Source organism: Equus asinus, chromosome 26 (assembly GCF_041296235.1).
Source record: "Equus asinus isolate D_3611 breed Donkey chromosome 26, EquAss-T2T_v2, whole genome shotgun sequence".
NCBI lineage: Eukaryota > Metazoa > Chordata > Mammalia > Perissodactyla > Equidae > Equus > Equus asinus.
This window is the reverse complement of record NC_091815.1, coordinates 33,751,684-33,765,383: the sequence shown is the minus strand read 5'-3', so window position 1 is coordinate 33,765,383 and position 13,700 is coordinate 33,751,684. Positions and strand designations below refer to the sequence as shown.

Sequence of the window (13,700 nt, the reverse complement as noted above, 5' to 3'; positions counted from 1 at the left end):
TCGACGCCGGCGTGACGCGGCCCGGGAGAACTACAACTCCCGGCAAGCGTCGGGCGCCCTCCTCGACTACCTCCAGTTGTTCTAGCTCCAAAGCCTCATGGGAGTTGTATTTTTCTCTCTTTCTCTTTGTGGGGACGGTTTAAGAAAGAGGGGAACCAAGGGGCCAGAGGAAGCACCCCCTTCCCTCAAAGAGGGAACAGTTCTTCTCTTCTGCTCCATCAAGAGGGATTCAGGGTCAGACTCCAGCCAAGAATTCCTCAAGATGCCTGGCACAGTGTAGGCATTCAGTAAATATTTGTGAAATTTAATGAATGAAAAATACATGAGTTCGTACAGAAAATTGGAGATTCCACCATGCAACATGTTAGCCTCAGGAGAGACTTGAAGCCCCGGGCTTACACCATTTGTTCCCCCTACCCATTCTCTTGCCTCCCCTGCCTAAAAAGTTGAAATGATGAGAACACAATGATTCGGGCCCAAATTCATGTTATACATGGAGGTGGAAGAGAGCCATACATATCAGGAGAGGAAACTGAGGCAGACCACAGGAGTAGGAATCCAGAGGGAGGACGTCGGGCTCAGGACTCCTTCTGGAGGCTCAGAAATACCAGGATTCCAGGAGGTCTCACAGCATGAAAGGAACCTGACTACATTAGCTGGTGGCAGCCAGGCTGGGGGAGGGGGTCAAGAAGTTGCTGGGAATGCATTTTAGATCCTAAGAGTCAGCATCCTTGGGCAGGCCAGGAGCAGGCAGGAGGGCCCCTATATCGTCTCCTCGGAGAGAGATCCAAGGGGCTGAGGAAAGAGGAAGGAAGGGAGGTCATCAGAATCTCCGAGCTCTTCTGGGTCTCTGACTGCCCCTCCCCCACGTGTCTGTGTGTGTGTGTGTGTGTGTGTGTGTGTGTGTGTGTGTGTGTGTGTCTTTCTCTCCCTCATTCTGTCTTACTCTCTGGGTTTCTGACCCCCTCTGAATCTGTTTCACCCCTCCAGTTCTCTGTCCCCACTTCTCCCTGGGTCTCTCTCACTCTCTAGATCTGTGTCCCGCCCCCCCAGGACTGTGTCCGTCCCCCTCCCTTTTGGGGTCTCTGCCCCTCTCTCTGAGGCTCCCTCCTCTTCCTGCCCCACACCTGGCAGCCCCTTCCTCATCCTCCACCACAGCAGCGCTCCTCCTGCAGCTAGCACCAAGAGCAGTAAGACGCCGACGACGATTCCAACCACTTGCATCGGGGACTTGGCTGGTGATTCTGCAGCCGGAGAACGGGAGATGTTGAATGGACCCTCTACCCCATCTGAGTCAGGACAGGGACCAGGGGTTCTCAGTCCCTCCCAACCTCAGAGATCCCAGCACCAAGTTTTGGGAAGTAGGTATGGACAGAGGAAAGGCTGGTCAGCTGATGTTCTGGGTCTGGGCGGGATGCTCCCAGGTTGGAGGTAAGAACCAGCCACAGCAAGAGTGTCAGTCACACCGGCCAAGGGACCTGTGGCAGCAGGGTGGGCGTTGTTCCAACTTGGAGAGGAAGGGCAGGCACAGGGCACAGAGCAGCAGAATGTCAGACCAATGGAGGACCGGCAGCAGCAGACAACGAATGGTCAGACTCCATGAAGACCAGCAGCAGCAAGACGGAAGGCAGTCAGACTTGGGGAGGACAAGCAGCATAGGACAGAAGACTGTCAGCTTTTGGAGAACTGGCAATAGCAGCTCACGATGACGCAGTCAGACTCAAGGAGGGCTGGCAGCAGTGGGGTGGAAGGTGGTCAGACTCAGGAAGGAGGGCTGCAGCAGAGGGGACAAAAGGCAGCCAGAAATAGGGAGTATCGTCACCCAGTGGGCCCTCACCCAGCTCCACAGTGAGGGGCTGTGCCAGCCCCGCGTGCTGCACCCAGCAGCGGTAGTGGTATTCGTCGCCGCTTTTGACTGTCAGCGACGACCAAGCATAGAAGGAGCCGTCGCCGTTGGGGCCAAGGTCGCCCTCGCCAGAGCCAGCTGCCAGCCCGTTCCGTAGAAATCGCAGCTGCAGCTCCGGCGGGTAGAAGGAGAAGGCACTGCACGTGAGCACAGAAAAGCCGGGGCCGCCCGGTCGGGCCTTCAGGCGCATGGAGGGCGGCTCTGCAGAGAAACAGGCAGACAGGCCTAAGCCCCAAGCCCACGAACCCCCAGGGCCAGGCCCAGTGCAGGGCTGGATTCCTTCCACCATGCCCAGCAGGCCCCTACCCTGTGCCCTGCACTGTGCTGAGCCTGGAGAATACAGTGGTAAAGAGGAAAGGAGCTTCCCAGGGGGACAGAGACTCAACCTATCCACCGTGAGGGCCGCCATCTCCTTCCTACAACAGAACATACTGGGTATCTCTCATGTGCCAGACACTCTTCTAGGCACTGGGGACACAGCAGTGGACAAGACAGACAGAAGTCCCTGGCACCATGGAGCTTATGTTCTAATGAGGGGGGAGAGAAAAATATTTGTACAGATAAATGAAAGGGAAACATACCATGAAAGCGTTTCGATGAGGGGATATAAGACAGAGTCTACAGTCATTAAAAAGAAAGTAAGAGGAGGGGCTGGCCTGGTGGCACAGTGGTTACATTTGCACACTCTGCTTTAGTGGCCTGGGGTTCATGGGTTCAGATCCTGGGCATGGACCTATGCACCACTTATCAAGCCATGCTGTGGCTGGCGTCCCACATATAAAGTAGAGGAAGATGGGCACAGATGTTAGCTCAGGGCCAGTCCTCCTCAGCAAAAAGAGGAGGATTGGTGGTGGATGTTAGCTTAGGGCCAATCTCCCTCAAAAAAAAAAAGTAAGAGGTATTATGAAAAATTTCATGCCAATGCATTTGAAAGTTTAAATGAACTGGACAAATTCCTGAGAAATACAACGTTCCAAAACTGACACAAGAAGAAATTAAAAACTTGAATAGTCCTACAACTATTTAAAATTTTTAGTCCATAATTTAAAACTTTTCAACAAATAAAATTCCAGGTCCAGAAGACATCATTGGTGAATTCTTCAAAACAACTAAGGAAGAACTGATGGTACTCTTATGCAAATTCTTCCAGGGAATAGAAAAAGAGGAAAACACTCCCAACACATTTTATGAAACTAGCATAACCTTAATAACTAAACCTCACAAGGACATAACAAGAAAAGGAATTTAAGACCAATATATCTCACGAACATAAACTCAAAATCCCTAAACAAAATATTAGCAGATAGAATCACACAACTTATATAAAGGACAATATAAATGATTATGATCAAGTGAAGTTTATCCTGGGAATGCAAGGTTGGTTTAACATTTGGAAATCAGTTAATATAATTCGCCCCATTAGAAAAGGAGGGAAAAAGCAAAATGCTCATTTGACAAAATTCAGCACCATTCAAAAAACAAAACAAAAAAACTCTTAGCAAACTAGGAGTTGAAGAGGACTTCCTCAATTTGGCAACGGGTATCAAGAAAAAACCTATAACTAACATCATACTTAACGGTAAAATGTTGAATTCTTTCTCTGTGAATTTGAATACAAGATGTTCATTATCACCACCCTATCCAACACTGTCCTGGAGATCCTAGCCAGTGCAATAAGATAAGAAAAAGAAATAAAAGTTATTAAAATTCGAGAAAAAAATAAATGAAACATGTCAAAGATGACATGATCCAAAAGAATCTACACAAAATTAAGAGAAATAACTGAATTCAGCAAAATTTCTGGATACAAGGAAATATATAAAAATCAATAGTATTTCTATAAACTAGTTACAAACAATTAGAAAATGAAATTTTTAGGAATTACCATTTACGGAAGTATCGAAAAAATGTCTAATACTTAGGAATAAACCTAACCAAAGAGGTGTGAGCCCTCTACACTAAAAACTACAAAATATCACTGAGAGAAATTAAAGGACGTCTAAATGAGTAAAGGGATATACCGTTTTCACAGATTAGGAGACAATATTGTTAAGATGTCAGTTCTCCCCTCATTGATCTATAGACACAATTCAACCACAATCAAAATTCCAACAGGATTTTCTTTTGGTAGAAGTGCATATAGAAATGCAAATGATCTAGCAAAACCAAGGGTATAAAGCTGAGGAACTTAACTCGATACTAGTTAAGGGAGATACTAGACAGTAGGTACGAGATATCGCAACTTCCTATAAAGGTACATTAATCAAGAGGGTGAGGTGTTGGTGCAAGTTGAGTGCAACAGATCAGTGGACTAGAAGAGAGAGTCTGGGCGTGGATCCACACCCAGTTTAAGACTAAGGTTCCACTCCACCTCAGCAGGGGAGAGAGAGGAGAGCAGATGGTGGTCTTGTCACAAATGATGCTCGGCCAACTGGATCTCCACAGGAGGGACAAATGAACTGTGACCCCCGACCTCACACCATTACACACAACTAACTCGAGATGCATCGCACAGCGATGTGTGAAAGCCATTTGTCAGCGGAGCTTCTGGAAGAAGACACAACAGCACACCTTCACGAGAGGAGAGCTTTCTTAGAGAGAACACACCAAAGAGCTGTGGAATAAAAGACTGATAAGTGGATCTTCATTAAAATTAAGAACTTTCATTCATCAAAAGTTTTCACTAAGGGAGTGAAAAGACGAGCTGTGGAATGGGAGAAGGTATTTCCAATAGAAACATCTGATATATCCACAAGACTCATATCTAGAATATATTAAGAACTCCAATAAGAAAAAAAGACAAGGGGCCAGCCCAGTGGCATAAGGTTAAGTTCATGAGCTCTGCTTCGGCAGCTTGGGGTTCACAGGTTTGGATCCCAGGCGCAGACCTAGCACTGCTCATTAAGCCATGCTGTGGCGGCATCCCACAAACAAAATAGAGGAAGATGGGCATAGATGTTAGTTCAGGGCCAATCTTCCTCACCAAAAAAGAAAGAAAAAAAATTAAAGATGCTGTAATGGATGAATGGACAAGACAGTGGCATGAGAGACAATAACGAGAGTGGGATGGTGACACACTTGAGCCAGGGTGCTCAGGGAGGGCCCGGCTGAAGAGCTGATATCCAAGATCACAAGTGAAGCATGAGAAGGACCCAGTCATGGCAGGATCCCAAGGAAGAGAATCACAAGCAGAGGGAAGGGCAGGTGCAAACGCCCTGAGGAAGGCAAGAACCTACTGTGTCGGAGGGAATGAAGAAGGCCACTGTTGCTGGGGCGCTGTGAAATTACAGTGGCGGAGGGCAGCAGGACCGTACAGGGCTTACAGGCCACGGAGCAGAGTTTGGATTTTAGTCTAAGACCAGAGGAAGGTGTTGGAGGATTCCAAGCAGTGGCAGGATGGGAGCTCATTAATGTTTGAAAACATTCCTCTGACGGCCAGATAGAGGACGGTCTCTATTGACGGGCGAGATGGAGGCTGGGATTGCAATGGGGTGGCCGCTGAGGACAAAAGAGCCCTAATTCCAGCCCCGGAGAATTCCCCAGACATGCGCGTAATTACAGCTCAGAGGGACGCGGGCAGTAAGGGAGGTCACACGAGTGTGGAGGGCACCGGCAGGAGCCCAAAGAAGCAAGGAAAGGCCTCAGGGCCAGAGGAATCTCCCTGGCTGGGACCCCAGTGGAACTGGGAGGAGAACAGTGAGGGGGAAGAAATGGGAGGGTTGGTGTGAGCGCAAGGAGCCCCGGCTGAGTGGAGCAGGGGGAGAAACGGGAGGCTGAGGAGAGGGTCAGAGGCCACGCCACACGGGGCCTCGAGCCAGGCTGGGGGTTGAACCGTGTCCTGGGGGCTCTGGGAGGCGAGGGAGGGCCGTGTGCGGGAGAGGGCCGGCATCAGCTCTGGGGGTACAAAGTCCCCCTCAGAGTTGAGCGGTGTCCAGGAATGGATGGAGGGGAGACACCAGAGGCCAGGAGGAGGCTGGGGTGATGATGCTCCAGGGTTGGAGGGTGGGGTAGGAGCTGGGGAGGGCGCCTGAAGAGGAGGGGAGGCCTCTGAGGCGGCCAGAAGGAGAAGGGCGAAGGAGGGCATTCCAGACAACCGCAAGAAAGCCTGCTGTGTTCCAGAAATGGCCACCGGCCTGGGGGGGAGGGGCCTCGGGGCAGGAGGAGCAGTCAGAGCATATAAGTCAGGCAGAAAGGTCGGTCATCCCCTGACGATGAAAGACTGTGATCACCAGGCTGAGGGGCTGGGGCCCTGTCCCAGCGAGGGGAGCGTGGAGTCAGATGTGGGTGTAGAAAGACCTCTCTGGATATATAGTCCATGCGCTTATATTTTTAAAAAATGGAAGAATGACAGCCAGCCCTGACGGCCTAGTGGTTAAAGTTCGGCACGCTCCGCTTTGGCGGCCCAGGATCGTGTCCTGGTTGCGGTACCGCACCACCTGTCCATCAGCAGCTGTGCTGTGGCGGCGGCCGCCATGGAAGAACTAGAAGGACCTACAACTAGAATATACAATCACTCACCAGGGCTTTGGGGAGGGGAAATAAAGGAAGATTGGCAACCGATGTTAGCTCAGGGCAAATCTTTCAAAAAAAAAAAAAAAGGAAGGGTGAGTCAAAAACTAAAAAATTATTATCACGGGGGAGAGAAGAGAAAGGGTGGAGGGGACAGGGACAGGAGCAAGACGTCTGTGAATGCACCTGATGGCATAGATTCGACTCTGGAACCCTGTAATTGTTTTGGAAAATTGTTAAAAGTGTGAAAACAAATGAAAAAAGAAAAGCAATATCTAAAGATGAAAAGGAACATGAAAGAAATGAACCTCAAGCTGATGCTTTCACACAGAGACAGGAATTAATTCAAATAATGTTAAAACACATTAAATTGACTCTATATCCCTTTACGGTTACAACCTAAGCACCAAATAAACAACCAAGAAATTTTTAGGGCCGGCCCCATGGCACAGTGGTTAAGTTCAGCATGTTCCGCTTTGGCAACCCAGGTCTGCAGGTTTGGATCCTGACCTACACTACTCATCAGCCATGCTGTGGTGGTGACCCACATATAAAGTAGAGGAAGACTGGCACAGATGTTAGCTCAGGGCCAGTCTTCCTCAGCAAAAAAAGAGGAGGATTGGTGGCAGATGTTAGCTCTGGGCTAATCTTCCGCAGCAAAAAAAGAAAAAAAAGAAATTTTTAATTGTTTTCAGTAATCAATCAGATTGTTGGTAATACACACACACATAATAGCTTGGAGCAAGTAAGGAATTATGTTAATGTCATTAGGAAACAAAATTTTCAGAGTAAACCGAAAGAAATACAAACACAAAATCAAAGAAGTTTTAAGTAAGACCCCACCAAAATTTAAATGTGACCTGTCAATATCAGCATGAACTCATGATATATCTTCCCTTTACAAAATAAAGTTTGAGGTGAGGATGTGGAGAAATTGGAATGCTTGTGCACTGCTGGTGGAAATTTAAAATAGTGCAGCCACTGTAGAAAACCGTAGGGCAGTTCCTCAAAAAAGCAAAAATAGAATTCCATACGGTCGGGCCACTCCACGTCTAGGTACAGACCCAGAGGAACTGAAAGCAGGGGTTGAAGAGATATTTTTACACCCGTGTTTGTAGCAGCATTTTTCACAACAGGCAAAAAGCTGGACGCCACCCAAGTGGCCCTGAGCAGATGATGGATAAGCAAAATGTGGTGTATGTACACAATGGGGTATTGTTCAGCCTTAAAAAGGAAGGAAATTTGGACACATGTTACAACATGGACGCAGCTTGAGGACATTATATGAAGTCACAAAAGGACGAACGCCGTACGATTGCGCTAACGCGAGGTCCCCAGAGCTGTCAAATTCAGAGACAGAAAGGGGAAGGCTGTTGCCAAGGGCTAGAGGGAAGGGAGAACGGGGTGTTAGCGTTGAGAGGGGACCGAGCTTTAGCTTTGCAAGATGAAAAGAATTCTGGCGATGGACGGTGGTGATGGTCGCACAACGACGTGAATGTACTTAATGCCACTGAATTATACACTTCATAATGGTTCCAATGATAAATTCTACATTGTGTGTATTTTACTGCAATTAAAAGTAACAAAAACTTATTCAGCTTCTAGTTGCAAGTTTGCAGCCTGTAACATCTCCCCAATTTCCCCATCCCTGCCCCCAGCCCCTAGTAACCACCATTTCACTCTGTTTTTGTGAGTTTGGGTTTTTTTAGATTCCACATATAAGGGAGATCATATGGTATTTGTCTTTCTCTGTCTGGCTCATCTCACCGAGCATAATGTCCTCAAGGTGCACCCACGTTGCGGCAAATGGTGGGATTTCCCTCTTTTTCATGGCTGAAAAATATTCCACTGTGTTTATATGCCACATTTTCTCTATCCATTCATCCGCTGACAGACACTCAGGTGGTTTTCAGATCTTGGCTATTGTAAATAATGCTACAATGCACATGGGATGCAACCCGAAGATGAATGAGCCCTGGAGAGCTAAGGCGCAACACGGTGATTATAGCCAACAATCCTGGATTACATGCTTCGACATTGCTAACAGACCAGATCTTAAATGTTCTCACCACAAAAAAGAAATGATAATTCTGTGACTGTGATGGAGGTGTTAGCTACAGCTAACACAGTAATTATGTAGCAGTATACACATGTATCAAAGCGACAGGCTGTACGCCTGAAACTTACACAACATTATATGTCAATTATATCTCGATAAAAAAATAAAATAAAAAATTTCAAAGTAAAAATAATAAAATCTGAATCTATAGTTATTTTGAAACAAAAAGTTAAAAATAAAATTAAATGTCTGCTTTCCAGCTCTGTCACCTGTAAAGGCCCACAATTGTCAACCCAGCAGCAATGAACACCGCCGGCAACTAGACTGCGGTCCCGAAATACCATTTCCCTCTCAGGGAACCAGGGCTCCGTGGAGAAACAGCTCATTCCAGGATCGGGCGGGGCAAGAAGAGATGAGCTGGAAGGTCTTTCTTTCTACACTGCAAAGCAGCTAGGAAAGAGGACCAGAGTCACGTGAAAGGACTCAGGAGCCAATGTGAAGCCCCTCTCAATAGTTTAAGATGGTTCAGCGTGAGTTTCAAAAGGAATAAGATCTGCAATGGGTTAAAATACAGAAGATCCATGAGTTCAGAATAATACTTAAAATAAAACAGAACTTAAAATAAAAATTCCCCTTGAAGGCTGATAGCTGATGACCACTTTTCAGAATTCCAGATAAATGAATGAAGAAGGTATGAAAGAAGTCGAATTAGCATCTTTTATGGGCCGGATCGTGTTCCCCCAAAATTCCTATGTTGAGGCCTTGACCCCCCAGCACCTTAGAATGGGACTGTCTTTGGAAATAAGGCCTTCAAAGAGGGAGTGAAGTTAAATGAGGTCATTAGGGTGGGCCCTGATCCAGCAGGACTGGTGCCCTTATAAAAAAGAGGAGATCAGGACACCGACATGCAGAGGGAAGGTCATGTGAGGACACGGGAAGCAGAAGGCAGCCGTCTACAAGCCGAGGAGAAACCAATCCTGCCATTGCCTCAATCTCAGACTTCCGGCCTCAGAATGGTGAGAAAATTAATTTCTGTTATTTCTGTGGTGTTTGTTACGGCAGCCCCGGCAGATTAACACGCCATCGCTTTGTACCTTCCAATGAAACAAGGGATCAAGGCGAGGACCACGGATGGCTGCTACCACGAGGAGAAAACCTGACAGAGAACTTCACAACTATATGCCTGGACCCAGAGGTCCACCAGAACAGCCCAGAGATGACCAGACACACAGGCCGGGTGCACACGGACACGCACGCCAAACCCCCCGGAAAGTTTCCTTGCCAGAAAAATCGAACCGGAACGTGATCAAGCCTCTACATCGGGGGCGACCAGTTTACAGGAGAACAGAAAGAGGACCATGTTCAGCAACATCTCAGGGATTCAGGAGCACAAACGACTCACTTTCTTCAAAGCAGAATTGCAAGGAAAAAAAAAAACCAGAGAGATAGAGAGACCGACAGATTAAAAGACACTGACGATCACAAAAATTAAGATCACAGAAATTAACTCAAAATGGATCACGGACCTAAACCTAAAACGCCAGACTATAAACCTCCGAGAAGCTATCATAGGAGAAGATCTTGGTGTCCTCGGGTTTGGCGATGATTTCGGAAACACGATCCGCGGAAGAAAAGGTGGTGAGTGGGAGTTTACTAAAAATCAAAAACTGCTGCTCTGAGAAAAACACTGTGAAGAGAAGGAAAAGACGAGCCCCCGACTGGGAAGAAATAGTTGCAAAACAAATCTGATGACGGACTGGGACCCCAAATATACACAGAAGTCTTAAAACTCAACAATAAAAATTTAAAAAGACACTGAAGAGATGGATGGACTCATTGAAAGGAGCGACCCTCACATGGCTCCTGATTCAAAGTTTGAAAAAACAGATAAGACGATCAGGGAAATGTCATCGCGAACCCGGCCCCTGAGGATGTTAGGGAACCGTAGTTAATTACTTGCAGGTGTGATAATGGTGGAGACAAATAAAGCTGGACGGGTCTGATGAGGACATTGAGGCAAGGGTGCTGGGGAGCCATGGAGCGTTGTGAGCAGGGGGTGGGGGGCAGGTTCAGCTCTGGGTATGGAAAGAGCCTATGGGGCCGTGTGGGGGATGAGTGGCAGTGGGGGGAGGGGTGCAGGCGGGCCGTGGGGATGCAGACAGCGTGGCGAGCAGGGAATCGGGAGGCAGCTCACCCTTCCACTCGAGGTTCCCACGGCCCCTCTCCAGATGCCCCAGCAGCCTGTGGGGACAGGAGTAGAGCAGAAAGGTCTTCTCATTGTTGACCGCGTCAGCCTGCCGTGCCCACCTCTGACCGATGGCCAGGGCCTCAGGCCAGTCCCCATTCCAGGCGCCCAGCTTGAGGTCGAACTCCATGAAGTCCTCGCCGTTCAGGGCAAACTTGGCCACGGGCACGGAGGTGTTGTCGGGATTCAGCTCGCAGCCCAGCAGACCCTGCAGGGTGTGGGGACCTGGGGTGCCCGCACGCAGGTGAGCGGAGCTCAGGAGCAGGGGCCCCTCCTCCCTCAGACCCGGGAGCCCCGGTCTCACCTTCTTCCGTCAAGACCTGGAAAGCGTCCAGGAAGAGCTTCTCTTTCTTCCTCAGGTCTGTGGTCTCTTTCTCCCAATACCAGGACACCTGGTTTTCCCAGACCCAAGCCCCGCAGGGCTCCGCCTGGGCTCGCAGGTTGTTATAGCTCAGGTACTGCTGGGGACCCAGCCAGCCCGACACCCAGAAGGCGGGAGCCCCGGGGGCAGGGGAGGACACGGCGGTGAAGTGGTACAGGAGGGACGGCCGGCTCTCTGCTGGAGAGAAACGGGTGAAGAGAGCAGGAGGGGGTGGGGGCTGGACGGGGAGCCGGACAGACAGAAAGAAAGAGAGAGAAGACTCAACCCCAGAGAGACGGGACAGACCCGGGGAAGGGGGGGGACCGACCCAGACAGAGAAGGACAGACCCACAGACAAGGGGACAGACCCAGAGAGGAAGGGGCAGACCCAGAGTCAGGCAGACAGATCCAGAGTCAGGGGGTCAGACACAGTGAGGCTGGCAGACCCGGGGAGGGGTGGGGGGGACGACAGACCCAGAGAGAGGAAGACAGACCCAGGGAGAAGGGGACAGAGCCAGAAATGGGGAGACAGACCCAGAGTGAGGGGGACAGACCCAGAGTCAGGCAGACAGACCCAGAGGGAAGGGGACAGGTGGTTCCCAGGCACACCCGGGAGGCGGAGGGAGAAAGTGACAAACACGGGGAAGGCGGCGACCGAGGAGGTGTCCGGCTCGAGGGAGCCCCCCCGACTTCGCTGCCTTCGCTCTTTCCCTGCCGTGGAACCCCACCCCACCCCGCCCCACCCCCGATTCCCCGATCCCCGACCCGGGCCGACGGCCACTCACCTGCGCGCAGGGTCCCGGGCAGGAGGAAGAGCAGGAGGAGAAGAGGGGGGACCCGCATCCTGAGAGGGAGACCTGGGCGGGAGGGGGCGCGTGACCGCTCGGGCCCCCCGCCCCGCCCCCTCCTCCCCCGGCTCGGCCACCACGTGGGCGCCCCGGGGTGCGGGCTACGGGCGCGCTGCAGGTGGGTGAACACGGCGCCCTTCTCCTCGGTGAACTTTCACCCCTTAACTTGATCCCCGGCGGTTAATTAATTACAGAGCCGCTCGGGCTGAGATTCCTTCCTCGGAGCTCGGCTCCGCCTCCGCCTCCTCTCTCGGGCTGGGGACTCGGGGCCCCAGACTCCTCCCCCTCCTCCTCCCTGGGACCCGGGAACCTCGCGCCCCAGCCCCTCCTCACTCGAACCCTGCAGTCCAGGCCCCCGATCCCGTCCTCCCTGGGCCCCCTCCTGCCTCCGATCCCCCCTCCCGCCGCCCCGGAGCCCCGGGTCCCGGCCCCCAGCTCCGCTTACTGCAGCCACGTCCCTTCCCGCCTGCAGCCCCAGCCGACTCCCGTGACTGGAGACCCCAGTTCCTCTCTTACATCCTGTCCGGAGATGGCTCCTCGACTCGGGAACAGCCAACCCCGCCCCCCAGCTGCCGGGCACACCCCGGGCCCCGCGCCTGGCCTCGCCCCCTGCCCGCCTCTGGAAAACTTTTGTCTTTCTTCTTCTTCTTTTTATTTTTTGTCTCTTTCTCTGTGGCTCCCATTTTTGACATTGAGGCCGTCAGCCAGCCAGCGAATTCGTGACAGAGCTGGAAATCAACCCTCTGGGGGTCCCGAATCTGGAGATCTCTGCGGGTTCCCTTCTTACCCCATTGCACCCCCCAGGCCTTCATTGGCTCCTGCTACAGTGGAAGGTCTCCAGATGCCTCTGTATTTCCTCCCGCCAACTCCTCCCTGAAGTGTCCCCTTAAAGTGCTCCTGCAGCTTTTTGCGTCTTCTGATATGACCTCAGCGACACGCAGTCCCAATGTACGACGTTCATGCTTAGAAATCACGCCCCACCCCCCCACTCCCGTCCCTCACCCCCAGCCCGCCTCCTGCTCTAACCTTCCATTCGTTTTATTGCATCAAATGCACAAAACGTAAGTGACACGAAGTGCACTCAGTGTTGTACAACCATCACCACTATCTGGTTCTGGAACTTTTCATCACCCCAAGAGGAAACCCCCATACATATTAAGCAGCCCCTCCTCGTCCCCAGTCCCTGGCAGCCACTAATCTCCTTTTTGTCTCTGTAAATTTGCCTATTCTGGACATTTCCTATAAATGGAATCCTGCAATATCGTGGCTTTCTGTGTCTGGCTTCTTCCACACAGCTGACTGTTTTGAAGGTTTATCCAGGTTGTAACATGTGTCAGCTTCATTCCTTTTCATGGGTGAATACTATTCCATTTTACAGATCTGCCACATCTTGTTTACCCAGTCATCAGTGGATGGACATTTTGGTTGCTTTTACTTTTTGGCTATGATGAATAATGCTGCTGTGAACATTTTTGTACAAGTTTTTTTGGTTTGCTTTTGGGTTTTGGGGGGTTTTTTTTAGGAAGATTAGCCTTGAGTTAACTGCTGCCAATCCTCCTCTTTTTGCTGAGGAAGACTGGCCCTGAGCTAACATTCGTGCCCATCTTCCTCTCCTTTCTATGTGGGACGCCTGCCACAGCATGGCGTGCCAAGTGGTGCCATGTCTGCAAGGGAGCCTAACTGGCGAACCCTGGGCCACGGATGCAGAACGTGCGAAGTGACCACTGTGCCACTGGGCCGGCTCAAGTTTGTCTTTTTTTAAGTCTGCTTTT

At 50.5% G+C, this 13,700-nt stretch overlaps 1 protein-coding gene across 4 annotated transcripts; it reads right to left on the bottom strand.

Annotated features, from left to right (window-relative positions):
- Positions 1–277: 277 nt before the first annotated feature.
- Positions 278–12,913, bottom strand: FCGRT (Fc gamma receptor and transporter). Of its 4 annotated transcripts, none has more exons than XM_044759121.2 (7): positions 12,716–12,913; positions 11,866–11,937; positions 11,024–11,278; positions 10,669–10,944; positions 1,838–2,107; positions 1,128–1,244; positions 278–795 (listed from the first exon to the last, which is right to left on the bottom strand). In XM_044759121.2, the coding sequence occupies exons 1-7, from the start codon at positions 12,738–12,740 to the stop codon at positions 716–718; spliced, it is 1,095 nt and encodes a 364-aa protein (XP_044615056.1). In that variant the 5' UTR covers positions 12,741–12,913; the 3' UTR covers positions 278–715. The 4 variants fall into 4 exon arrangements, with proteins under 4 accessions (XP_044615056.1, XP_044615057.1, XP_044615058.1 ...); XM_044759122.2 differs by having other exon boundaries at positions 11,024–11,275; positions 12,716–12,905; XM_044759123.2 differs by lacking the exon at positions 12,716–12,913 and adding an exon at positions 12,374–12,680.
- Positions 12,914–13,700: the final 787 nt, after the last annotated feature.

What these genes read in the sequence shown, in the direction of transcription:
- FCGRT (XM_044759121.2), bottom strand. Translation starts at nt 12,740, where the DNA reads ATGAAGGCCTGGGGGGTGCAATGGG. An exon ending in GGCCTGGGGGGTGCAATGGG is followed by an intron (nt 11,938 to 12,715) that starts GTAAGAAGGGAA and finishes CCTCCCGCCCAG; the next exon opens with GTCTCCCTCTCAGGATGCGG. An exon ending in GATGAGGAAGGGGCTGCCAG is followed by an intron (nt 796 to 1,127) that starts GTGTGGGGCAGG and finishes CTCTTTCCTCAG; the next exon opens with CCCCTTGGATCTCTCTCCGA.